Below are 25,720 nucleotides of genomic sequence, written 5' to 3' on the forward strand. Positions count from 1 at the left end.
GGTGGAGACCTGAGAGTGTGTAGGAATCTGTAGCTGATTCAGTCTGGTCTCAGAGCCATGGAGGCCAAAGGAGGACTATCAGACGAGGCTGCGTCTGCTGCCTGCAAAGAAGGAAATCCCATCACCAAGGTGAGTGTTTGGTTTTTAATATCAACTTCATGTTGAGAAAGACAGAAGTTGTTTTATTTTACTACTCTGGCAGAAGATCCAGTCTGTGAGGTGGGGTTGCAACGCAGTCAAACCTGTTCACAGTCATTTGTGACTTTAGACCTGCACACGCCTACAGGCCAGACGGCCAGTATGCATACTTTGACATTTTGTTGTGTGTTGAGCTGCAGAAACCTCCACTCTTCAGTGTTACATTAGAATCAGAGCAGGATTTGTGCTCCTATACAGCCTAAAAACGAGGCAGATCACCCAAATCCAAAGTTAGTCATATGTTACCAGGTCATGCAGGTAGTTCCAAAGGATTTTGAAATATCCACATCTGAGATTTCCACCTTAAATCTCACATGACAGTCGAAAAAGTCAACTTGTCTTTCCAGAAAAGGCGTCCAGGATATTCTGGATCATCCGCAGATGCACAGTGCGAGCTTTTCAATAGGAAAGTAGTTCGCAGGGAAGTTTGTAGATGAGCCAGAGAGTTGTTGCTGTTAAATAAAAAACAAAACAATTATTATTTTTTAAAGCACCACCAATGAAATTCCATTAACCTCTACTGAAGGAAGACAAAAATCTCTGTCTGTGAAGGAACTTTTGGAATTGAACCGATCATTCAGGTTTTTATGTAGTGTGTGTGTTATTTGTATTTGTTTAAAGCTGCTCTTTGATGATTTTTTTGTTAACTATGGATGAAGTGTGATGAAATGAAAGGTGTCACTGTACGGAGCTTTTTAGTATTGAGCAGCTAACTCCACCTGATGAATATAAGTATTCTCTTTGTGTTAGCTCTGTTGCTCTTCAGCTGGTCTCTAACTGTGTCTGCCTGCTGCTTCCTGCTGAGCAGCTCCTGTACGGCAACAGCTGCTGGAAACACTGAGGCTCAACATAAACTATGAGCTTAAAAACTTAGAGCTGCAGAGTTGGTGATAACAATGGGAGGATTTGTTCATAGAGAGATCTCGATTAGTGCAGCTTTAAGGTTTAATGTCTCTCGTGATGACTTTGGTTTCTGCAGGACTACATGATGCAGCAGACGATGCTGAGGGTCAAAGAGCCAGCGAGATCTCTGGACTTCTACACCCGAATCCTGGGCATGACGTGAGTCCTCGGTCTGATCCTGCACCCCAGACTTTAACTGTTCTCTGTCAGGAAGCTGTCTATCAACACCAGACTTTATTCCCGCTCTGATCAGCTCCTCTCTCTGTGGGTTTCCAGCTTGCTCCAGAAAATCGACTTTCCTTCGATGCGTTTCACCCACTACATCCTGGGTTACGAGGACAAGTCGGACATCCCGAAGGACATCAAAGAGAGGACAGCGTGGACTTTCTCCTGCAGAGCCACCATAGAGCTCATACAGTACGTGAGACGACCACTGCACCAAATAACGATAATAATAATAATAATAATTATAATTTTTATTTGTAGAGAACTTTTCATAAACAAGTTACAAAGTGCTTTAACAAGTGTAAAGACAATAAAGCACACATCAAAACCAATAGATGATGAAAGCAAGACCACACTTAGGAGACTATAAAATACACGTTTAAATATAAATCACTACAGGACACTTTATGACAGTGAACGTGTTTTTATTTCTCTGTCTGTCAGTAACTGGGGCTCAGAGTCAGATGAGAGTCTGTCCTACCACAATGGGAACACCACGCCGCACGGATTTGGTGAGAAGAAGATGTTTTATGTAGATTTAACTGGTATTAAACAAGTAAACTGCTTTAATATATTATTTTAATAAGCCTACTTAGTAAGGTTTAGTGGATTTAGCTGTATGGTTTCAGTTCCAGATGAGCTGGCTGTTTTCTTTGCGTGTAACCTGCTCTCTTGTTGCAGGTCATATTGGCATCGCTGTTCCTGATGTTTACGCTGCCTGCAAATTTTTTGAAGAGCAAAGAGTAACATTTGTGAAGAAACCGGACTCAGGTGAGTTCTTTTTAGTCACACGTCGGGTAGATACTGTCGCTCTTAAATATTTCAGACGGATTCAAGAATCAGGTTTTTGTTATTTATACCCGTAGTGTCAACGAAAGCGTCACTTTCTGACGCCCTGACCTCCCTTTAACGTTGTTTTTTGCAAATGTAGGGCTCTGCAGTCAAGACAGCACGAATAAATACGCAACTTCGATTAGACTTTCAAAATAAACTAGTGGTTGACATGAAATGTTGCCATTTGGTTAGGTTTAGGAAAAGATTGTGGTTTGATTTAAAGTAACTAGGTTACTCACGTGAAGTAACTTAAGTTTCTTTACTTACTGTGTAGCATAACTAAAAATGGAGCTTCATGGCTCAGACAGGAGACATCAGGCTGTGAGACACGCAGGACTTGTTTTTTTGTCTTGTCATGGAATTTGATGACAAAAAGAAAATAAATAAAGCTGGAGGAAGAATTCAGAAATTTACAGGACAGGACTTTGATGCAACATGTTTTATATGTTTGGGGTTTTACTGTAGATTGAGGACTGTTTCACATCCACTGATTTTACTGAGAACAGTAACCTTGGTTTATATATATATGTTTCATCTCTTGAGTTTCGTCTGTTTTCCTTGTGGATTCATGTCTGTTAGCAACTAACAGTCAAACAAAGCAGCCTGTAAATCCAGTCTGGAAATCAGGGCTTGAAAAAGTCTAGATTTTTAAATGTTTAATATTGTATATTTAGTGTTCAGAGTTTTATTTTTCTTTAATAAATGTCTCTACGTCTCCCACGCGCGTTGCTGTTGGATGATCTAAGTTTCCACCAGGAGGTGGAGCTCAGATTCAGCTGGAGCTCAGGCAGGTTGTGCGTTTGAAAGGTTTGTGGGCTCGAGGTACTTGTGGTTACTCGTGTTGTGGTGACAGTCACAGAAAGATTTAGAGTTAAACTTCAGGTCTGGATCTAGTCTTCAGGGAATTTAGGAGGTCAGTGTGTGTGTGTGTGTGTTTGCCATGATATTAACTACCACTACTTTCCTGTCTCACAGGTAAAATGAAGGACCTGGCCTTCATTCAGGACCCTGACGGCTACTATATTGAGATTTTTAGTCCAAAAAAAATGGTGTCCTTAATGTCACCTTAACACAGAGACATGCTGGGAAACATTGAGGGCATCGCGGTTGGATAACGCTGCTGAATCGCTGCTATGACTTCGTTTATATGAGAGCCCTTTGACACCTGCATTTAAACTCTGATCTACGTCCAGCTCCTGTTGTTATGTTGCTCAGCGACTTATCTGGCTTCTCCTTTTCTAAAAAACAAACACACAAAGTTTTTGTCTGTCATGAACATGCTAACATGCCGACGTTCAGCAGGTATTTGTCATGTTCACCGTCTTAGTTTACTGTGTTAACTTGCTAACGTTTGCTAATGAGCACTAAACACAGATTGAGTGGGTTGCACATGAATGAAATGTAGGGGAGAGCGGGGTGAGGTGAGCCAGTTTTTACTTGAAGCGTCTTTAAAGCGAGGACATGACAGTAATGTCTCCAACTAAAATATGTGCATATATTTTAGGATGTGGTGCGTCCCTGGGAATAATCAGTTTAGATCTAAAATAAACTGTTTTCAAAATATGGCTTTCCAAAAAAAGAGTGGACTCTCGGCTGAACTTGCCCCACATGAGGGGTAGGATGAGCCACACTAATGTCATTTCATCGTGCAAACTGACCATTAAATTGCACTTAGATAATAAAACACCGCAGCCATGTCTCCTGGTTGTTTCACATCCGTGTATCACTTTAAAGCCATCCTGCTGATCGTCATGTCTCGTGCCAGCTGATGAACGGACTTCCCCTTTTTGTTCCTCTCCCACTGCGCTGTCCAAACCCACAAGAGGAGTTGAAGCCGGTCTGACTTCCATTTATAGAAGCATGACATGATGGTTTCTGCTCTAAAATGCATGATGTCGCATCATTTCGGCGATGCAGAAGGATGTAAAGTAAAATAGCAGTAAAATATCAGGCTCAACTTCCCCCAGGTCTTTTGGCTCAAATGACCCCGTCCCTGCCATTTTAACAAATTTGTGTCATCCAGCAGTTTAAGAGTAACGTCATGCAACAGTATAGCCTCATATTGTAACTTCCTAAAGCTCTAACACATGCGTAAGATTTTCTCTAAACATAAAAACACAGTTTTTTGATCTTTAATGTTCTTATGAATTATTCTATGGGCCTCTCTCCATCACAGGGTGAGTAAAATGATTAACTCTGTATGCTCTGTAAAAAATCTGTATTCATATAAGCAGTTTTGTCTATGGTTGCCCAGAAACAAGAGGCGGCTCAGTGCTCCTCTAGTGGAAATACTACCCAGGTTTTACTTCGTGGTAATTTGATGAAACACAACTTTATTTAATAAATTATCTAAAAATCATATTGCTGCCTTAAATAAAAGGCCTCGCTGAACTGGCCTGAGGGTGAACTGTTGTTCTCTGATGTGTGCAGTGTGGTAAAAACTAATCTCTCCTTGGGGACAATTAAGTCTAAATACAGCATGTGAGCACAGTGTACGCTAAAATACTGACAGAGGTCCAAGAGATTTTGTAATAATGCACAACCCATATTTTACATTTAGTGGTGCAAGTTCCTACTAACTAACTAAACTGACACACAGTGAACTGTTGCTTTTGGGGCAGTTGCACAGTTTGCCTGGTTGGTAATGCAGCGATAAAGTTGCGTCTTAATTCCAGACATTAAACCATGCTGACCCCAAACATGCTAATCGAGCATTTTACTACTTTAACCAAAAACTATAAAAATCTTTCACTCTAAGCAATTGCATAACTTATCTTAAGGCTCCCCTTAATGTAAATATACAGTGTGTGTGTGTGTGTGTGTGTGTGTGTGTGTATATATATATATATATATATATATAAATTGAACACAATAAAAATAGTTACATCTTATTTTAAAAGACAAAAAAATTAGATCAATTTAGGCCAGAATGGCTTTGATCAAATAACTTCAAAAGTTGTGATGAAACAGAGGATAATTTTACTTCAGTGAGAAGAGGGGCAGCCAGAAGAAATGTTGTTTTTTTATTTAACCGGTGTGGTGAACAAGAGAGATGAAAAAAAAGAGTAATTTTTATCCAACAATATTTACACTGTTTGAAATAAACAACTTGATAGCACGTCTTCATCAAGGCTTTTGTGCAAAGGGAATTAAAGGCCTGTTGATTGAAGCGAATAAAAACCCGAGCTGTTAATTAAAGTTTTACGTTAAACATCCAAGCAGCTCAGTTGCATTGTAGATCATGTAGGCGCCGGGATTTGACAAGAACGTGTGGAATAAAAAAAAGACGTTATTTCAGCTTCAGCGGTTTTGATAATTTCTTAAAACATGGAGGACAGTGAAAAACTTTCAAACACCAAATCAGTGCTCACTGTCTGCGGGCCAAAGCTAATTAAAAAGTGTTTCAACTGGAAATCATGATTCAAACGGTCCTTATAGAAAACCCTGTCTCTGACTCTGTTCTCCTGATTTGCTTTCTGTCCTCCAGTTTGTTATCCGTCCTGTTTTGTCTGCCTCTCTGTGTGTCTGCATGTAAAGCGCTGACCGGCTCATGTCACCCAATTTACCGCCGGTCACATCAAAGCGGCGTCCCGGCGTGAGAACCGTGTCGGCTGACCGGGGCGGATTTACGGCCTGCGAGGCTGTTCCCAGGCCTGTCAGCCTTTAATCCTCCATTCAGCTGGAAATGACGCCGTGTTCTTCTCTGGGAGGATTTAACGGGTGCAACAGTGATTTCAGTGTGTAAATCAACTGCAAGATGAAAGCAAAGGAGACGTGGATTAACGTGTGTGTGTGTGTGTGCCGTTTGATTCTGCAGCACTTTCCCAACTTGGTTACTCATAGATACCTTTTAGTTAAAGGCACAAGAAGTGAAAAACGTTCAGGAGCTTTCTTTCATACCACATGATCTTCCACAGCAGATGGAGTTTGTAGTTCTTCTGAAGACTTTACCTGAGCTTTTAAAGCCAACCTGGTCCTTTTAAAGTGCTCAGAAAGAAATCTGCATGACCACGTGACAGATTCGATCTCCTGTGGAAGATCTGTGATATGATCAAAAGCTCCAACGAGCTACTAAATGGACCTTGTGGTGAGACTGTTGACTGACAATGAACTTTGAAGCTGGTTCAATCGTGTTTCCCAGCTTGCATAGAAGTGTTGAATGTTGCTCGAGGGCAGTTTAAAAGAAACAAGCTTAAACAACAAGCTTAAAATTAAAGTGAACAGCCGACTTTTTCAACGGCGCTGGTTAAATGTACACAGTGCCGTGGGTACGAGTCACTGTAGATCCCAGCCTGAAGCCCCCCCTGCTTCCTGGTCTCTGTTCCTCTAAATGGGACCATAATTTACTAAATGACCATCACGCTGTGTTGAAGAAGACTTGAAACTAGCGACTGAGACCATAAACTCATCAGGAAAGTGTTTACTGAGGGAATAAATCAGCTGACAAGTAGTAACATTTTACCATAATTTCTAAAGTCGCCCCCTGCTGGACGTTCGACAGAATGCAGGTTTAATGGACTTCCGTTTAAGGTTCGCGTCTCAGACCGGATGCTTCCAGCTTGTTTCAGACGGGCGGCAACCTCCAGGTCTGAAAAGTGAAGCCAATACATAAGTGTTTTAAACCTGCATTCTTTCTAATGCCCAGCAGGGGGCGACTCCACTGGCTGCAAGAAGACGTCCGATTGCGTTGGGCTTAATGGCCCAACCGGCCCAGGTTTTGCTTAAGGGCGAGGCTTTTTAGTGATGGTCCATACCACAGAACAGATAATGCAGCAGCTTATTACGAGCCAGCGACCTCTAGTGGCAGAAGAAGTCAGGTGACGTAGTTTAAAGAGCGACAAAGTCTGTGTAAGAAGGTGGTGAGGTGGATGACGCCAATTAAGCACACTTTACTCAGAAGATCCAGACGGTTTGGGAAACCAGACAATCGACAATTGACCCTTCGCTAAGCCACGCCCCGAATACACAGCTGGCCAATCACAGCGCAGTGTAGGACTCGCTCTAACTGAGGTCCGATGCTTTCATGGCTGCGCTACTTTGACTTTAATGCAAAAAGAGTTGTTTTCTTTCCTTTTTTTTGGCCGTATTTTTCTAAGATCTGGTCAAACGCTGTTTCTGGGGCATCTTGTAATAGTTACAGTCGCTACCCAGAGAGGTTGAAATGAGAAATACGATTTATTCTCTTTCCAAAACCTAAAATAAATCCAGATAAATGTCGGCTGTGGATTGTTCCTAATGTGATGTTACTTAGCTGAGCCCCACTGTTCTGCTTTTTAATAACGAATAGAGGCCTAACCAGCTGTACAGGAACCGTGTTGATCGTTCATGTGTGATTGGTCTATTTTTCATTTTTTTCAGTCAGTCTGAATACAACCTTCAAATGTATAATGCAGCTGCAAAACTGCTTCTTTCTGAGATCGCGTGTCCCAACAAATTTGACAATATTTCTCCGGGGAGTGCAGCGGCGACAGTTTGTAGTCCACAACCAGAGACCAGAATAGCTGTTTGCCCCTGTTTCCAGTCTTTATACTAAGATAATCTCCTCCTCTAACTTCATACTCTCAGCAAGTAAACAGGCAAGTGTACTGAACTGTTCCTTCAAGGAGATAAAAGTTACAAACACACTGGAGTTTTAGATTTCAGGCTTTGAAGCTGTACAAAGCAGAACAAATCATTTTAAAAACATCCAACAGAAATCATAAAAACAGCTGCCCTTTTCACGACTGCAGCAATTTTGTTACTTTTGTATGTTTATTTGTAAAAAGGCACACAGAGAATCAGAGAGGTTTGATGGTGAATTCAGTTTTTACATGTAAAGCACAAATAACAAAAACAGTGGAAAAGGTTTAGTGTTTTTTTAATCTTCACCCCAGTCTGAGCACACGGTTATCTGAGATTATACTGGTTTTATTCTCAGTTAATAGATTATCTTCAAAAAGTGTCCATTCTTGTTAGTTTGGTTAAACATCAGTGAACTGATTATCTCTTCATCGGGTGTAATTATACTTTTTGTTATTGTTAGAAATATCCCATGAAAATGACTTAAAACCAACAACGTGTTTGTCCGCCCCTTAAAACGTTCTGACTTCCTGTCCGCGGCTCTCAGCAAACACCTCACAGATATGTAGTTTCATGTTTAATAAAGTTTCAGTAAATTTCCTAAGCAGCTGCTCACTGTTATCAAACAGGAAGAAATAGTGCGTTTGTTGGGGACTATTTTCAGCGGCGGATGAATCCACGTCTGGTGCTGTAGTGAGTATTTGGGTACTTGTTATAGTTCTGTTTGGGTCTCATCGTGTGTTCAGTTTAGAAGGACTGAACTGGGATTTGATGACAATAAGAAAAATTCAGACTTCAGTGGAGGGATTTAAAACACATCGTCACTCCCGACTCGTCACATATTGACGCTTGGTCAAAGCCATTTGGCGTCGCTTTTTAACGCCCTGGGTGCCCCTTAAGCATCACTTTAAAGGCTCCAACAAACAACAAATATGCAACGTCCGGTTAGACTTTCAAAATAAAACATTAGCATTTTGAAACGGCACCTTATTAAAATCGTGAAACGTTACAGCTCGGTTAGTTTTAGCCACAAAAACTACTTGGTCAAAGTTAGAAAAAGGTCACGGTTTGGGTTAACGTAAGTCCCTTGCGTAACTTACCCAATTTACGTAACTCATGTAACTTCAATAAAAATATTTAATGTTGACTTTTTGTTTCACACGGGACACGAACCCCGTTGTCATGGTTTAAAGTCCGGGTTCTGGCCCTCCATCCACGTCCTTACTCAGTCTTTTCTGTTAAATATCATATACCTGCCTTTACCGTCAAAAACTGACGGCGATGGGTCTTGACCATGTGTCCGTCTGTGACGAGAGTGAGAACGGGTTGGGATTTAAGGTTCCTCAACAGTAAGCGAGTTTTAAATCTCAAGAACGAAACATCCACTGAAGTTGATGTTAAAACAGGTCAGGAACTCTGACTAGAAAGAAGAAAGGCCACAAATTAAGCCGTACGTTTCTGTTCTCGGGGTCGAAGTGTCAGAACTGGTCACTTTGTGAAATCAGCAGGTGGAACAAGTTGTTAGAACTGTTTGCTCGGGTCAAGTGTTAAAAACCAGCTGGTAAATCTCTGTTTGTAAGTCATGAGTTCACTTGGCTGTTAAAACTGACAGTTAGCGGGGAAACAGTCAGAAAGCTCCGACCTCGGTTCCCCACGGTCTGTAGGGTTTACTGCTGCTGCTGCTGCTGCTGCTGTGAGGAGTCTGGGAGGAGGAGGAGGAGGAGGAGGAGGAGATGGGAGGACTGGCAGTGGCGGCGGAGGAGGTGAAGGAGGAGGGAGGGAGGACGGGGAAACCTCCGTGGAGGGTGATGGGAAACGACGCAGAGAGGGAGAGGAGGGAGGTGGAGAGAGGAGCGGAGGTGCAGGGGAGCACGAGAGAGGAGGAGGAGGAGGAGGAGGAGGAAGGAGAGGAGGAGGAGTCTGCGTAGGAGGAAAATGAAGAGGCTACACTGCGTTTTGACAACTCCACCAGCCTCTGGGGGGCTCCACCTCCTCCGGCATCAGGAGAAACCGGAAGCCCGCTCAGTCCGTACTGCGCCATGGCGGCCGGCAGAGGCCTGAAGGCAGCGGCGGTGGCGACGGCAGCGGCCGCAGCGGCCCAGTGATGGGAGGGGAAGGGGTGAGGTAAAGGGTGAGGCTGCTGCTGGTGGTGATGGTGCGAGTGGGAGGTCATGGTGAGGGCCGCGGCGTCGCGCTGCGAGGCGCAGGAGGCGAGGTGGGAGAGGAGGCGGGAGCGCAGCGGGTCGATGGAGTCCAGGCCCTCCACGGCGCTCAGGTAGCGGGAAACCTCCGTCACACACTCCCTAAAACCCAGAGACAGGAAGTCCAGGGCCAGAGCGTGGGCGTCAAAATAACCTACAGACACACAGAGAGATGGTCAAATACGGTATGTTAGATCAATACAGTTTCCATAACGACAGGCTGATAAAAGTGCTTTCATGATGTTTTTTTTTAATATTTCTCGGTGTTCAGATACTGAAACATCTGCTTCAGTGAACTAAAATCTTACAATGCTCACAATATACTCGCTTATTTAACTAACGCGTGCAGTCTGCAGATGACGAGCTGATGGGCGCCCCGTACCACACAACAACTTTTGTAGTCAGAGGTCACCAAGTATTCCAGAGCAAAACACAACAGCAGGCCATCGAAACGCTCAAACACAGACCCACACGATTCTGAACCAGAACCAAAGACGCTATCATAAAAGTCTGCGTTATCATCTGTAATTCTTATCATTTCAAGTTTAAGTTTCTACTTCTTTTAGCAAAGTTCTCCTTTCCTCCTGCTCATGTTTACTGTGAACGAAATGTAATCTGCGTTCAATAAAGCCGTAGTCATACACTGCTGGGGAATTGGGAATCTTTGGGTCTCTGTAAATAATATCAAACAGAGAACTGTCTAGACCTGCTCTATATAAAAAGTGCAATAAGTTGACTTTTGTTATGAATTGGCGCTATATAAATAAAACTGAATACACTTGAAATAACAAACCTAGATTTTAACATTTACCTAGCCAGGTGAAACTCCTGGACTCCAGAGTGAAAACAAATATCATGCTTATTGTAGAAAGACTCACAAAATACTTGAAATGAAATTATAAACTCTATATTGATGTCAGGGCGGCACGGTGGTGCAGTGGTTAGCACTGTTGCCTCACAGCAAGAAGGTCGCGGGTTCTCCCTCCGTCCAAAGACATGCGGCCTAGGTGAGCGTGACTGGTTGTTTGTCTATGTGTGGCCCTGCGATGGACTGGCGACCTGTCCAGGGTGTACCCCGCCTTTCACCCGATGTCAGCTGGGATTGGCTCCAGCCCCCCCCGCGACCCTGTACGCAGGATAAGCGGTTGACGATGGCTGGATGGATATTAATGTCAAAATCTGTATCTACAATAACTAATCCTCAGTTTCACTGCTCATGCCTAAGCACCGGTGTTAGCTGACAATTACATAAAACATGAAATGACATAATGGTAATGAGAGGGTGGGCTCTCAGCTAGCTAACATCAAATAAATGCTAATTACGAAACTCTGAAGGTAGGAAAGATGAGTGTATTAAAACTACTGATTTAACCTACAGTGTCTCCATTAGCATGTGATGCACTCAGCTGGATGCAGGCAGATAAGACGTTCAACTAACGGCAAGGTTAGGAAATGGCACGGCCCATTTTAGGGGTGTCAGAAATCGTACTTCAAGATTCCTGAATTTAAGGCGTGAATATGGGAAATATATTGTAATATTACAATAACAGGTAAGAAAGACCCCCCTGAACTGTTGTTTTTGCCTCTGTTGGGCGGGTCCAAGCTTTAATTAGGTGGGGTCCGACCCCCCGAATCCCCATGTAATTCAAACCATGCCCGTGGGAAAGGAAGTCAAAGGTAATGACTTACTGTATGTGCCGAGACTTACGTAATGTACTTATTTAAAATCCTTTCCTAAACTTAATCAAACTGCGACTGTTGCACAAAGTTAAACGGTGTTAAACGTCACGTGACATACCGAAGATCTAGTACGCCTGTCCCTGGACTAGGACTTTCAGACGGTCTTATATGTAATTTTGGGAAACCTGACAATCGACAATTGACCCTCCCAAAACTGTTGTTTTTGCCTCTTTTGGGGGGCCTTAATTAGCGGGGTCAGACCTCCCCAATCTCCCCTGTAATTCCAACCATGGTTAGGCCTGTAGTCTTTCCCAGTATTGGGGTCACAGAAACCTCACAAAGGTGAAGTTTGTGATCTTAACCGAACTTTTGTCATGCGAGTCATTGAACTACGTTTCCCAGAATTCCTCCAAAAGGTCCCACACTCAGCCCGGAGACCCAGCTGCAACCTCGATTGGTCAGTGACCTGTGACCTCAGACACCTAAAGGTCTGTTCTCTCTCTCTCGTTCCACCCTCTTCATCTCGACTCCCTCGGTTACGCTCCACATCTGGACGGACCCGCCAGCCACAGCGGCCTCCCAGCTTGGACCCTCAGACCGGACACCAAGCAGAACGTTGTGATCTCACAGCCGCGACACAAGGTCCTACTTTAGATACTCTATATGGATAAAAGTACTGGGACACCTACACATTACTTTTATGACATCCCATTCTAAAACCATAGACAGTGATATAGAGCTGGTCCCCCCTGTGCAACAGCTTCCCCTCTTCTGGGAAGGCTTTCAGCAGGATTTTGGAGATTGTCTGTAGGAAATGTTTCCCATTCATTTTGATGTTGGACGAGAGGGTCTGGCCCGCTATCTACGTTCTCGTTCATCCCAAAGGTGTTGGATCAGGGATCTGTGCGGGCCAGTCAGGTTCCTCTACACCAAACTGGGAAAACCATTTCTTTATGGAGCTGGCTTTGTGCACGGGGGCATAGAGGAACAACATGGGACCTTATTTCGGAAACAATATGTACGGTAGTCAATGGCGAGAGACAACTTGCTTTTTGATCCTGTTTGAACTGAGCCCCGAGTTACACATATGATGTTTGTCAAGTTAAAAGATAATTTTGTCCGTAAAGAAAGTTGCATTTTGTCATAAATCAGTAAAGTTACATGTCGTTACATGTCGTGAAAACAATGTACTACATCTCTCATCTCGCACAATATACATCACCGACACTTTAGCGCGGTAATGCTAAGCTAACGTTCATTGCTTGGTTGCTGCTAATTAGATAACTTAGCTGTGTTCCATGCAGAAATATATCTCACCCGATGTGTTTAATCCAACGACTCTCAAGCCCTTTTACCACATCATCCACACCTGGGCGTTCTGCGACGTTAGCTTCAGTAACGTTAGCTTCAGTGACGTTAGCTTCAGTAACGTTAGCTTCAGTGACGTTAGCTTCATTAACGTTAGCTTCAGTGACATTAGGCTTCAGTGACGTTAGTTTCAGTGACGTTAGCTTCAGTGACGTTAGTTTCAGTGACGTTAGCTTCATTAACGTTAGCTTCAGTGACATTAGGCTTCAGTGAAGTTAGTTTCAGTGACGTTAGCTTCAGTGACGTTAGTTTCAGTGACGTTAGCTTCAGTGACGTTAGCTTCAGTGATGTTAGCTTCATTAACGTTAGCTTCATTAACGTTAGCTTCAGTGCCGTTAGCTTCAGTGACATTAGGCTTCAGTGACGTTAGCTTTAGTGACGTTAGCTTTAGTGACGTTAGCTTCAGTGACGTTAGTTTCAGTGACGTTAGCTTCAGTAATATTAGCTTCAGTGATGTTAGCTTCATTAACGTTAGCTTCAGTGACGTTAGCTTCATTGACGTTAGCTTCAGTGACGTTAGTTTCAGTGACGTTAGCTTCAGTGACGTTAGCTTCAGTGACGTTAGCTTTAGTGACGTTAGCTTCAGTGACGTTAGCTTCAGTGACGTTAGCTTCAGTGACGTTAGCTTCATTAACGTTAGCTTCAGTGACATTAGGCTTCAGTGACGTTAGTTTCAGTGACGTTAGCTTCAGTGACATTAGTTTCAGTGACGTTAGCTTCATTAACGTTAGCTTCAGTGACATTAGGCTTCAGTGAAGTTAGTTTCAGTGACGTTAGCTTCAGTGACGTTAGTTTCAGTGACGTTAGCTTCAGTAACATTAGCTTCAGTGACGTTAGTTTCAGTGACGTTAGCTTCAGTAATGTTAGCTTCAGTGATGTTAGCTTCATTAACGTTAGCTTCAGTGCCGTTAGCTTCATTAACGTTAGCTTCAGTGACATTAGGCTTCAGTGACGTTAGCTTCAGTGACGTTAGCTTCAGTGACGTTAGCTTCAGTGACGTTAGCTTCAGTAATATTAGCTTCAGTGATGTTAGCTTCATTAACGTTAGCTTCAGTGACGTTAGCTTCAGTGACGTTAGCTTCAGTAACGTTAGCTTCAGTGACATTAGGCTTCAGTGACGTTAGCTTCAGTGACGTTAGCTTCAGTGACGTTAGTTTCAGTGACGTTAGCTTCAGTGCCGTTAGCTTTAGTGACGTTAGCTTCAGTGACATTAGGCTTCAGTGACGTTAGCTTCAGTGACGTTAGCTTCAGTGACGTTAGTTTCAGTGACGTTAGCTTCAGTCATTGAGAGCAAAAGTTACGTCACATACGCTTTTGGGTTTGTGGTCTTTGTAATTACGTATTTTCACAGTCTTATACCTCAACTTTTAAATCTTTATTGTAAATCAGAGCACAATTTAAACAGGATCAATAAATTAGTTGTCTCTTGCCGTTGACTACCGTACATATTTTGTAAGGTCCCATGGTGGTCCACTGAAAGGGGAGGGACTTAGGCTCTCTACTGTCACAAGGCCAAACACAAACTGAAAGTCTTAAATGCTGGAGCATCAAGATTTCCCTTAACAAAGACCACACCATGAAAAGACAGCCCCTTTTGTGTCATTGGTTTACCTGAACCCAGTTCAGTTGACTCTAAGGAGAACAGACAGAGCGGCCGGACCTCACAACACAGAGAAGACTAAACGACTCCTCGCCGCCTGGCCCCACAGCGGACCTGCCAGCTAACATCTAGCATGGACTGGTAACGAACCTGGGCACCGCGCAGCGTCACATAGCTCAGCTGCAACATTAACATGGCTAAGCACAGGACTGTGTAGCTTCTGCAAATAAGATTATGTAACAGCACTTCTCAGCCACTGATAAATCGGTAACAGATGCTAACTAACTTCTTTTAACTTGGCACCTTTACACAGAAATACAGATTCTATTTGGCCTTAACCACCCTCTGTTTTACCACATGTGCTCCTGCGCACTCACATGGAATAAATAAATAATAAATAACTGCTTTTGTATATACATGCTGGTTTTATCAATCTCTTCCATGTAGCACTAATTAATGGTTTATTTTTGTATATTTAAAGAGAATGAATTAGCTAATTAGCTCTCAATTTCTCTTATTTCAAGACAGGTACCTGAGGATGATGTAACTTGAATTATTAGCCTAATTATTGAATAATAGTAATCGTAATAATTGTTACATTATTAAATATAAATCTTGATTAGCACCATTTTCATTCTATTTTATTGTTGTCTTTTATGATTTTAATGTTCTTATCTTCTGTGAAAGCACTGTTTTGATAAGAGCTCTACAAATAAAGTTTGTTATTATTACACTAAATCGTCCTTGACGTGAATGAGGTCAGCTACAGGAGAACGTTCTTTCCACAGCTGGAAGCAGCTACTGCCTTTATTGTGTCACAGTCTGAGAATCTAAAAATAGAAATGATAAAAATGAGTCATGCTTTTATCCAAAGCAACCTCCAAAAGTAAAAAGACATTTATTACACTTCCAGAGTAACTTGCCCAACACAGATCCACGCTGCTGCTGGTGAACCCAAACAAACGCTGCAGAGAGACGGCCTGTGAACGCAGCCAACGCCAACCCCCCCTCACCACCACCGCCATGATGGCTTTATGAAAGCAAACACTGCTGCTCAGGGTCAAGTGGTGCTTTTCTCCCTGCAGCGCTTTCCCATGGACTCAACACCTCCCTCTGTCACACACTCACACAATAACTGACGGGCTGTTTGACTGACGGGCCACACCAAACCAACCTGACTTCAAAGAACGAGCAACGGGCTGCACTTCAACGCAATATAAAGACAACGACCAGCAGCCTGCACGTTCTGAGCGGAGATACCTGCTGTTAAGTACTTTGTACTGCAAAGATCACAGAGAGACAAACACATTAAACTGAGAACAGGTTTTGCTTTGCAGCTTTTGTTGGTGGATGAAGTAAACACGTGAGAGGCAACACAACGCGACAACTGTGAGCGATGGTCAACGCACACACAGCGCAGATCTGAAGGAGATATAGTTGTTTAAGTGTTAATGTATACTCTGCTCACCTTTCCCTCCTGTAGCCTGCAGCACCTTCAGATGGTCCACAGTCATCTGCAGAATCTCAGCCTTCTCCAGTTTAGCTGAACCCTGATGAAAGAAACCAGACGTTACAGAAGGGTGCAGCTGAAAGATGGAAAGCTCAGCAGCTCTTTATTGTGTACAAACACAACAGCAGCTGGATTCTCTGGTTAATGCACCTTTAATACATCCAGACTGAATAAAGCCGGTCAAATAAATGAAATGTTAGAATACATGGTGGTTTTTTGCAGATGTTGAGCATTGTTCCCAGATCACAGTTAGGTAAAAAAAGGCATTCTTTTACGACATCAGGCAGCTTTGCTCTGCAAGAATGGGAATAATTGGTGGCAATAATCATCACTGCTAAAAGCTCATTCATTTTGTGATGATATATCAAGTTTGTCTGAAGTAGTCCATAAAAGTGGAACACAGTTTATTGCTGTTTCCCGATGTACAAGTCTTTCTCTCGCTATGGTTTGCAGACAGTTCTCTTGTTCTCTTGTTCAAAACAGTGGGAACACATTGATCCATTAATGACATAGCTATCAAGCTTGTTCAGATATTTTCATTGCACAGAGTGAAACGAACTTGTGGTGTTTTCCCACATAACGAATAAAACAACCATGACAGCAAATTTAAAAAAGGTTTATCTGAAGGTCTACCCCGTGTCGTCCCCTAACCTGGGAGAAACCACTTTGCTTTAGAAAGACTGGCCTAAAGGATTTATTTATTGGTTCTGTTTGGGTCCTGATGAACTTCTGGGTTGGTTCTACAGAAACAAACAGATTCTCACCTGCTTCTCGAAGGCTGTGGGGACGAGCCGCCGTAATTCCAGCAGACTGTTGTTGATTCTGTCTCTGCGTCTCTTCTCGATGATCTAATAAATAAAAGGAAACTATTAAAAACCCCAAAGTATCTCTGAACTGTAAATCCTTTTCCTTTATTAATACAAGTAATAACTTTTACCCCTCTGCGTTTCTTCCTCGCCATCACTTGAGTGGTGGTGGTCGGTGATCCGCACCTTATAAAGGACGCCTTCGTGTGCCTGAAAAAAGCAAACCAAAATAATAATTCAATCAATACATGAAATAATGTTAATATAATAATATTGACCCACAGAAGAGGATCCTGCTGCTACAAAATGCTCATCGTGTATCATGTTCTCTGTTGTATCAGTGTTGTCTTGTGTTTGCACATGTGCAAGCACTTTGTAAAATGCTTTTTTAAAAGTGTTCTATAAATTAAGATGACTATTATTATTATTATTATTATTATTATTATAATTAAAAGTGGGCAAATAAGACAAAGGAAATCTGCAGCCACTGGACGAAAGACAACTAGTATTTTATTCAGTAAGAAGTTCTTCAAATGTGTGGATTTTTCTGTGTTTTATGGACATTTTGGGGAAATAATCACTCAGGATTTTGTAGAAAATCAATCAGTTGTGGAATATTGAATATCTGGAAAAACATTTTTGTGGTTTGTTTTTTTCCCAGACACCACATCCAGATGTTGCCAGTAGCTGTAGTAGAGTTTTGACTGCAGCAAATACGAGTAGTGGAATGTAACACAAGTACTTTTCTGAATTACAGTTTTGACATAGGCCTACTTGTACTTACGTATTTCCATTTTCTGTTACTTTATACTCCACTACATGTATTTGACATACATTATATGATGCAGTACTGTTCTACAAATCTACCCAGTACTATACAAAGTATTTAAATTGGGCAACATTAAAATGCTCTTTCATGTATTTGCAGTGAATAATATAATATTCTATAATAATATAACACTGTGAAAGGAGCGTGTACTTTTACTTTTGATCCTTTTTGTTGATAATATCTCCGTAGTCACGTTTTGATGGTGTTTCTACTTTTAAGTAATTAAAGGAGTACTTCCTCCACTGCCAGCAAATGTTTTTAAAAAGCAGGAAATGTGTAACGACATTTTGCAAAGATGAAATATGACCCATCTTCTTCTTCTCTGGTGGATTTGTTCCTCTGAAGGGAGCGGACATGATGATCACTTCAGACACCAGGAGGAGTTTCGTGTGTCTCTCTCCTCTCATCGTCTTTTCTGTACTTTATATTCTGCTACTAACTACTATTCAATTACTGTTGTACAAATCTAAGGTACTTGTACTTTCCTACACATTATGCTACTTTAGTGTTCCGCCTTATTTCAAAGGGAAATATTGTAGCTGCACAGTTTATGAAATTTGAGGCATTGAGATTAAACCCATAGTCAAAAATATATAGTATTAATACATAGTATAAAATAGTCAAAAGTACCTAAATTATCATCAGTTGTAATAATATAATAATATAATAATATAGTATAAGACTCTTTCTGCTTTATGATACTTTAAGTACATGTTGCTAATAATACTTACACCTTTTTACAGTAAGGCCGTTAACTTGTAGTGGAGTATTTTCACTCTGTGGTGCTTTTATTTAATCTGATAACTTCTTCCAACACTGTTTTCCACCTGCCTCTTTTGAAGAGACCCCCCTTTTTGTTGGAGGTTGGAAGTGGATTCTGGGAAATGTAGGACATGCAAGAAGTGAGTAGTTTAAGTGTAGATGTAGAGGAGTTATAATACTTCTTCACAAAATGACTTTAACGTCAGTCCAGCTGAACCTCACAGACTGATGATATGGAACATTAAAAGCATTAAAAACATGTTTTTTATTCCTTCTAATCGACCAGTTAATCAGTTTCCTTCTTATCTATTACAGTTACTGTATTTGGAGAGTGCTGGAGATGTGCTTTAACTTTCATACTAGTAAGCAGTATTTAGAAAATGTTTTTTAATTTATGTTTATCTTTTAGTTTACAAGAATACTAGATTAAAAAAGACAAATGAGGAAGAATGTGTGGTTTGGAGCCTGTATATTATACAGATTGATCTATTTAAATGGCTCTGATTTGTTAGATGATGCAGGTAGAAGTTGTTCTGCAGAAAACCAAAATAAAAATAATAAAAACATTTTGAAGTGGAGCAGGTAGCTTTAAATGTTTGAATATATCTTGATCTTTTAACATTTGTACAAATTAAAAAAAACTGCATTGCCATTAAAAATATAAAGATTCTGATGCTCTGCAGACTCTTTTCATTTCAAGCATTGCAACTTAGCACGATAACTTACATTTAATATAACAGATTATAATAGATTTTATTAAATGCGACTGAAGCTTTTCATACAAAAATATGATGATGAAGAAACAGGTACACCTTCCTCCTAACTCACCCTGGATAAATGCTCTCTTTGCCCACATCGATGGGCTCCTCCACCTCACTTTCGGCCGAGCTGCTGTCCTCACAAGGCCGCTTCATGGTGCGTGAAGGCGGGGAGGGCTGACTGTCTTCTCCCGTGAGGAGGAGACGTGGAGGTTTATTAAAGTTCAAAATAAAGTTTCTTCCCTTCTGAATAACAAAAAACCAAAAGCAAACTCCTTTTCCGATCTTTCCTGTGATATATTTTAGAGAATGAAATGAACCTGAAAGGCGCTGTTTACAGGAGATTTATCCTGATCTTTTCATCCAGGAGTTGGTGAAGTTTCAAGTTAGTTCCCTTCCCAGAAAGTAAAACCGACAGCCACAAAAGTTTTTCCTCTTGCAGAAATATAAAATTAATAATTCATCCCCCCCAAAAAACAACTCAAAAAAGACTTGTAAAAAAAAAAAGAAAAAAAGAACAGTTTTCCGACATCAGCAAACAGAAAAACTGCGGAACATGGTTCAAATCTTCCCTTCTGGCTGTTTTTACTTTCTGCAGTATTTTAAATAATGTTCAGGATTTCTCCGGAGCTTTTCAGATGTTGTTTTCAAGCGGTGAGTGTCCGCTGAATAGTCCGGGGCAGGTGGCCTGTGTGTCGGCTGCAGACTGGACTGGTGGCCGGTGCGTCCTCAGCCGCCTCCTCCTTCTCAGTTGGAGCTTTCCCACGGAGCCTGGGAGCCACACACACACACGCACGCACGCACACAGTGGACCCGCCCACGTGCACTCAAACACAAATTGGAGATGGAAGATTTCTGCAGTCTGCATTCAGGCAGGGCTGGTCCTCCTCTCCTGATAATACCGACTTTTCTGGTTCAGACGGAGTGTGCGCGCGCATGGGAATGAGGCCACTTCTGACGGTCAAAAAATACCCATTATATAAGGCAGAAGGTTTCAGACTGGACTGATGCAGCTGAACCCATCCGTCAACTTTCTTCTTCTTCTTCTTTCTGAGTTGTATGAACTCTGGACTTTTCTTTAACTTCTCTTTAAACTCCTCCACTCTATTTTGGATCTGCTGTTCTCCAGCGGTGGACTTTAGTACATTTAGCCTGCTCAAGAACGAATTTGTGGTTCTTGTACTTCTTTATACTTCTACTGCATCTCAGAGACAAATATTATACTTTGTATTTTCACACCCTTCCTGTCCAGTGAATACCATGTATCTCCAGGTGTTGTGGTAAAGGATGGTAAATTAAAATACCAAATCCTCCTCCTTCTTCAGCTAAATAAACTTTTTAAACCCTCCTTGGATCAGCTGGAAAATACGTCCTCACAGAGCTGAAAGCTGGTTCTCAAACTTTTTCATGTCAACAAACCCCTAGACTGACACAAATTAGACCCAAGGTCCCCCATCTGATAGGATCTTTGTTTTTAGATGTTTAGTTACAGAAAGTGTATGAAACCAATGACCAAACTAGTGACACATTCTGTGATTGTGCTGCAGATTAAAGTACCCGGCAGAATATAAAGGTGTTAAAATTAGTTCTAATGCACTGAACATTTTACTGCACCATAAATACTTTTACTTTAATACTGTAAGTAGATTTTTCAGATTGAATGCAGGACTTTTACTTGTAGTGGAGTATGTTTACCTTGAGGTATTGGTATTTTTAGTAAACTAAAAGATCTCAGTACTTCCTCACTACTGATGGCCTGTAACTGTCGATTAATCAATTCCACCACTTGGGTCCAGAAATATCTCAGCATCTAACAGATGGATTAACATTTTAGAGACACTTACTTTCCCCAGAGGATGATTTATGTAAACCTGGGACCTATTTTCACATATGTTGGTGTTGAAATGACAAAATAATTTGAATCTGTGCAGGAGATGTTTCAGCCGGCAGCTGAACCGGCTGCAGCGGCTACAACATATTCCTTCAGGGCGACTGCGCCCGTCAAAATGGCGTCCACAAAAAGTGCTTCTTTAGGGGTCTGACAACATCTTCGAGGAAAGGATGTTTTTAACAGGAAACTGACGTCTCGCTCTGAAATCTCGAGAGAGGCGAGTTGTTGCAGGAAGATTCCGGTGGAAACGTGAGTCCATGTTGGAGAGAGGAGTTTGTTGTGTTGGAGTAAAGAAAGTCTTGATGCAATTGTCCAGAAGACTTTGCAGCCACTTCAGGCCTCACGCTGCCGGCTGAAGCATCTACTGCAAGGATTCCAAAACCTTTTTGTCCCTATAGTCACTTTGCTAACAAAATATGTGAAAATAGGGCCCAGTTTGGTGACTTTAATTCTCCATGACGTTAAAATTCCCACTTGTCCAACACTTCATGTCAGGATTCCAGAAGTCATCGAGTGAAGACTTGTAAGCAGTTAACGTGCTCGCATGCTCAGTGTGAACTACAGGCCACTATAGTTTTTTGGGGAGCTCATTGTTTTTTTTTACTGGGGGGGGCAGACTGTGATTCTTACTGCTGAATCATTAATAGCAGGCATGTCTGTCTTATATCATGTCTTATAATAATAATAATAATGATAATAATTATAATTATTATCATGACGCTCCTGATTTTACACATGGATCCATGATTATTGAGAAATATAGAGTGTATAAATAAAGCATGCAGTCAATATTTTAGACACCCCAAAATATCACAAATCATGCTTTTGGGGGAGCTCCCCCCTTAGTTCACACCCTGAGCATGCCATGTTAGGATCCTAACATACCGACAGTCCCAGATTTCTGCAGTGGACCGGGTGAGTCTAGAAACACAAAGAGAGAGAGACAGAAATACAAAAAAGAGAGTGAAACAGTGTGTGTGTGTGTGTGTCAGACGTTCCCACAGCTCCTGGCCATGTGTGCTGAAACCCAATCATCGTGTGAGAGAGGTCAGACACACACACACACACACACACAGAGGGGCGGCTGTCTTTTCACACCTGCTAATCTTTTTGCAATACAACAAGGATTTAATGCAGGAATTATAATGCAGGTAGACACACACACACACACACACACACACACACACACGCGCACCTTCCCACAGTTTCTCTGCTCTTTCTTCTTCCTGCTGATAACCTCAGAGAGACTTGTCAGCACCCTCTCATTGGCTGAACTCCTCTTTCTCTGCCTGTTACTAAAATATATCAGCGTCTCTTGACCCTCAGATTATTGCCGCAACACAACAGTGAGTCCATCTACACGACGTCCACTTCATTAAAGCTTTGACCTCGGTGTCGGGTCGCACTTTGTTCAAGAAACGGATCCATTTCATTTTGTTTTTATTTAGAAATGTTAAAATGCAGAAGTGTTTTCATGGTGAACTTGTATAAATGCAGGTGTAACGGACACACCATAAAAAACTGGGAGACTTAAATGTGCATGTCTGTCTGACCGTCATGAGAAAGACCTACACAGTCCACATGTCCAGCAGTCTTATTGGTATTAGACTTTATTGTCCACCTTAGTGGAAATTTGTCTACGCTTTCTGTTTAATGTTTGTCACACATTGAAAACACACACAGTTAAAAGTACAACACCGTAGCACCATAAACCTACAACAACAACTGTGCCATAAACAGAAAATGGAAAGTGGTGTAGCGGATGGAAATAAGGAAGGTTACAACCTACACGAGACACATTTAAAAGTGCTGTCAGTTTGCATTCAGTGCCTGTACGGCATGGAGAAGAAAAGATCTTAAAGATGTGACACACACACACAGACAAACACACTCCGCCTGAACCAGAAAAGTCGGTATTATCAGGAGAGGAGGACCAGCCCTGCAGAGACTGCAGAAATCTCGTGCCGTGAGTGCCAACAGCTCAGAGCTGCAGAAAACCCCCATCTACTGTCTGGAGAGGTCTGGTGAGAGGTGGCCTTCATGGAAGACTCACGGCCAAAAAGCCTCCGACATGGAAACAAGGCCACGCGACTCAACTACGCAGAGAGACAGGAACTGGGGTGCAGAAAATTGCAGCGGGTTCTCTGGACTGAGGAGTCAAAATCTGAAATATTTGGTGGAGAAAAGTACAACAAAGAGTGTCTGCAGGCAACAGTGAAGCATGGTGGAGATTCCTTGCAAGTCTGGGGCTGCATTTCTGCAAACGCAGTCGGTCGACATTAATGGTCTCCTCAATGCCGAGAAGTCCAGGCACATACATGCAGCTCCATCATCTGATTGACCACAGATTTATTCTGCAGCATAATGACAACCCCAAACACACAGTGAAAATCCTTAAGAACTATCTTCAGCTTAAAGAAGAACAAGGAGTCCTGAAAGTGACGGTGTGGCCCCCACAGAGCCCTGATCCCAACATCATCGAGTCTGTCTGGGGTCACATGAAGAGAGAGAAGCAGCTGAGGCTGCTTCAATCCACAGATTAATTAATAAATATAATCTATTAACATGTCAAGTGTCGAAAAGCATTCTTAATTTACAGAATCTTTGCACTCCGGCCTAAAACCTTTGCACAGACCTGTTCGTCTGGAGAAACTTTCCTAAACTATTAGAATCACAGAATGTCAAAGCACAGGTTGTGCCTCATCATCTCAGCTGTGTGCATTTATTATGTGCTTAACTCTCACTTGTATTTAACACACACACCTGTGAAAAACAGAAAACACTTTATTATCACAACATAAATAACACGTCAGCTTCTTATCCAAAACAGTTAGTTCGTAGTGAAAATGTTCACAAGGAAGACATTTTTACTTGCATGTAAAAAAATTTCATATTACACAAACCAGTATAATTTAGCAACTGGTGGGGTGGCGATGAAACAGTCCACAACGTGCACATCCAACGTCCACAGCCGCCAACGTGTAGCTGAGCAAGACCCCTTGTTGCTCCAGAGGCGTTTGACCTCTGACATGTAGATAGCAGTTGTAAGTCGCTTTGGATAAAAGCTGCAAATTACTGTTATATTTACACACAGTGAAATAATTGTAGTATCTGTCATACCGAGTAGAAATCAGAAAACATTATGTTAATCTACAACTAAAACTACAGATGCAATGTTAACAAATGTGAAAAAAATTATTTGATTCCGCCCAGTGATTCGGATCTTCTCCAAAATCGAAGCTGGGCCGCGAGTTTCTCCATAATCCTGCTGACAGACTGACCATAACCCGGTGATGTCAGGGCTTCAGTCTCTCCATTAGACGCTAACAGAGAGTTAACCACCAAAACAGAGCCAGACATTTAGAAATGAAAGTGACGACTACCCCCGCCTTCCTGTCACTCAAACAGTTACTTCCTCTATAAACAAAAGACCAGATTTAAGTTGTATTAAAGTTCAGCATCAACACCCTCTGTTTTGTTTATCGGAGGAAAAACTTAAGCCAAGAAGCTGGCCACTCAGTAAACTGGGATGAAGCGGTTCCCTGATTTCCAGGAGGCGGGGGCTTTAAGGCCGCCCTCGGAGGAAACCCGGTGCTGTGTCGGTGTGATAAAAAACGATGCAGGAAGTCCCGTTATGCGCTACGAGTTGGAGGTTTAAGCGATGCACGATCAGCGAGGTAAATCTACCATGAACGTACTTTTGAGAGTGTGCAGGAGGACCTCTAAACTGTGCTGAAGTACAATCATGGAGGAAACTCACGTTCAAGCATGTTTGCAGATGTTCAGGGTGAGAAGCTGCGGCCAACAACATGTGGATAAAAGCGGTGTGTGTGATGATGATATCAGAGGTTTATTAGTGTCAGGGGTCACGGAGGACAAGCAGGGCCATCCTATAGCAGGAAACACTGAGTGTCGAGGGAGGGATATCTGTGTGTGTGTGTGAGGAGGGTAATATCTCGGGGAACGTTGGGCCGGACCGCCGGGCCGCGAGTCGGAAATCCTTTTGGAACAAGAGAACACGACTGGAAGCTGTGTGTGTGTGTGTGTTTAGAGAGAATGGGAGGAAGTGGGGTATTATTCTCAGTTAGACGGTGCTCGCCGCCTGTCCGTCGCTACGACGCCTCAGACACCGCTCACCCTCTTGTTCCCACAGGACGTTCAACACACACACACACACGCCACAACTTCTTTAACGCAACACAAAAATCTGTTTCTTGTTGTATTATTTCCAGGAAGAAGAAAATGTTTCAACAGGCGGTTTGACTCCATTGGGTTTGAAGTGTTATTCGCTCTCAGCGCGTTGTTTATTCCCAAGCAGTGTGAGGAAAATCTTTAGGTCTGAGCAGACAAATGCAGATAAAAGATGTTTTTTTTAAACTGTCCATATAGATGAGCCTGCAGAACTGAACCTAACAACAACTGGACAACAAAAATGGAGGAGAGCCGAGAAATTCCTGTGGCTGCCCACCAATACTGCTTCAGACTTTATGACATATGCAGGGTTTCAGAACATTTTCCACGCTGCTCTTGAACCCAAACTGAGCCTTGCATTTTCTGGATTGCCTCTCTGAGCTCGTCAAGTTGAAAAAGTTCAAC

The 25,720-nt window shown here is 42.1% G+C and overlaps 2 protein-coding genes and 1 long non-coding RNA gene across 3 annotated transcripts; 2 read left to right on the plus strand and 1 right to left on the minus strand.

Annotated features, from left to right (window-relative positions):
* On the plus strand, nt 1-3,844 carry LOC119908826 (lactoylglutathione lyase-like). Its single transcript, XM_038726710.1, has 6 exons — nt 1-129; nt 1,178-1,260; nt 1,378-1,518; nt 1,771-1,838; nt 2,008-2,097; nt 3,136-3,844. The coding sequence occupies exons 1-6, from the start codon at nt 58-60 to the stop codon at nt 3,228-3,230; spliced, it is 549 nt and encodes a 182-aa protein (XP_038582638.1). The 5' UTR covers nt 1-57; the 3' UTR covers nt 3,231-3,844.
* A 4,156-nt stretch (nt 3,845-8,000) lies between these two features.
* On the minus strand, nt 8,001-20,006 carry hey2 (hes-related family bHLH transcription factor with YRPW motif 2). Its single transcript, XM_038726709.1, has 5 exons — nt 19,304-20,006; nt 17,016-17,094; nt 16,843-16,926; nt 16,037-16,118; nt 8,001-10,074 (listed from the first exon to the last, which is right to left on the minus strand). The coding sequence occupies exons 1-5, from the start codon at nt 19,387-19,389 to the stop codon at nt 9,347-9,349; spliced, it is 1,059 nt and encodes a 352-aa protein (XP_038582637.1). The 5' UTR covers nt 19,390-20,006; the 3' UTR covers nt 8,001-9,346.
* LOC119908827 lies at nt 14,142-16,282 on the plus strand. The gene is made up of 2 exons (XR_005445345.1): nt 14,142-15,957; nt 16,052-16,282. It is a non-coding gene; the product is annotated as an uncharacterized LOC119908827 (long non-coding RNA).
* Nucleotides 20,007-25,720: the final 5,714 nt, after the last annotated feature.

Source organism: Micropterus salmoides, unplaced genomic scaffold (assembly GCF_014851395.1).
Source record: "Micropterus salmoides isolate LMB-PRFRI ecotype aquatic unplaced genomic scaffold, ASM1485139v1 Ms_hic_scaffold_18, whole genome shotgun sequence".
NCBI lineage: Eukaryota > Metazoa > Chordata > Actinopteri > Centrarchiformes > Centrarchidae > Micropterus > Micropterus salmoides.

Bases quoted from the DNA above. Each gene is read 5' to 3' on its own strand.
- hey2 (XM_038726709.1), bottom strand. From the start codon at position 19,389: ATGAAGCGGCCTTGTGAGGACAGCAGCTCGGCCGAAAGTGAGGTGGAG. The intron at 17,095-19,303 runs GTGAGTTAGGAG...TGCTTTTTTCAG, and splicing joins AAAGAGAGCATTTATCCAGG to GCACACGAAGGCGTCCTTTA. The intron at 10,075-16,036 runs GTGAGCAGAGTA...GTGTGTCTGTAG, and splicing joins GCAGGCTACAGGAGGGAAAG to GTTATTTTGACGCCCACGCT.
- LOC119908826 (XM_038726710.1), top strand. From the start codon at position 58: ATGGAGGCCAAAGGAGGACTATCAGACGAGGCTGCGTCTGCTGCCTGC. The intron at 130-1,177 runs GTGAGTGTTTGG...TGGTTTCTGCAG, and splicing joins AAGGAAATCCCATCACCAAG to GACTACATGATGCAGCAGAC. The intron at 2,098-3,135 runs GTGAGTTCTTTT...CCTGTCTCACAG, and splicing joins TGTGAAGAAACCGGACTCAG to GTAAAATGAAGGACCTGGCC.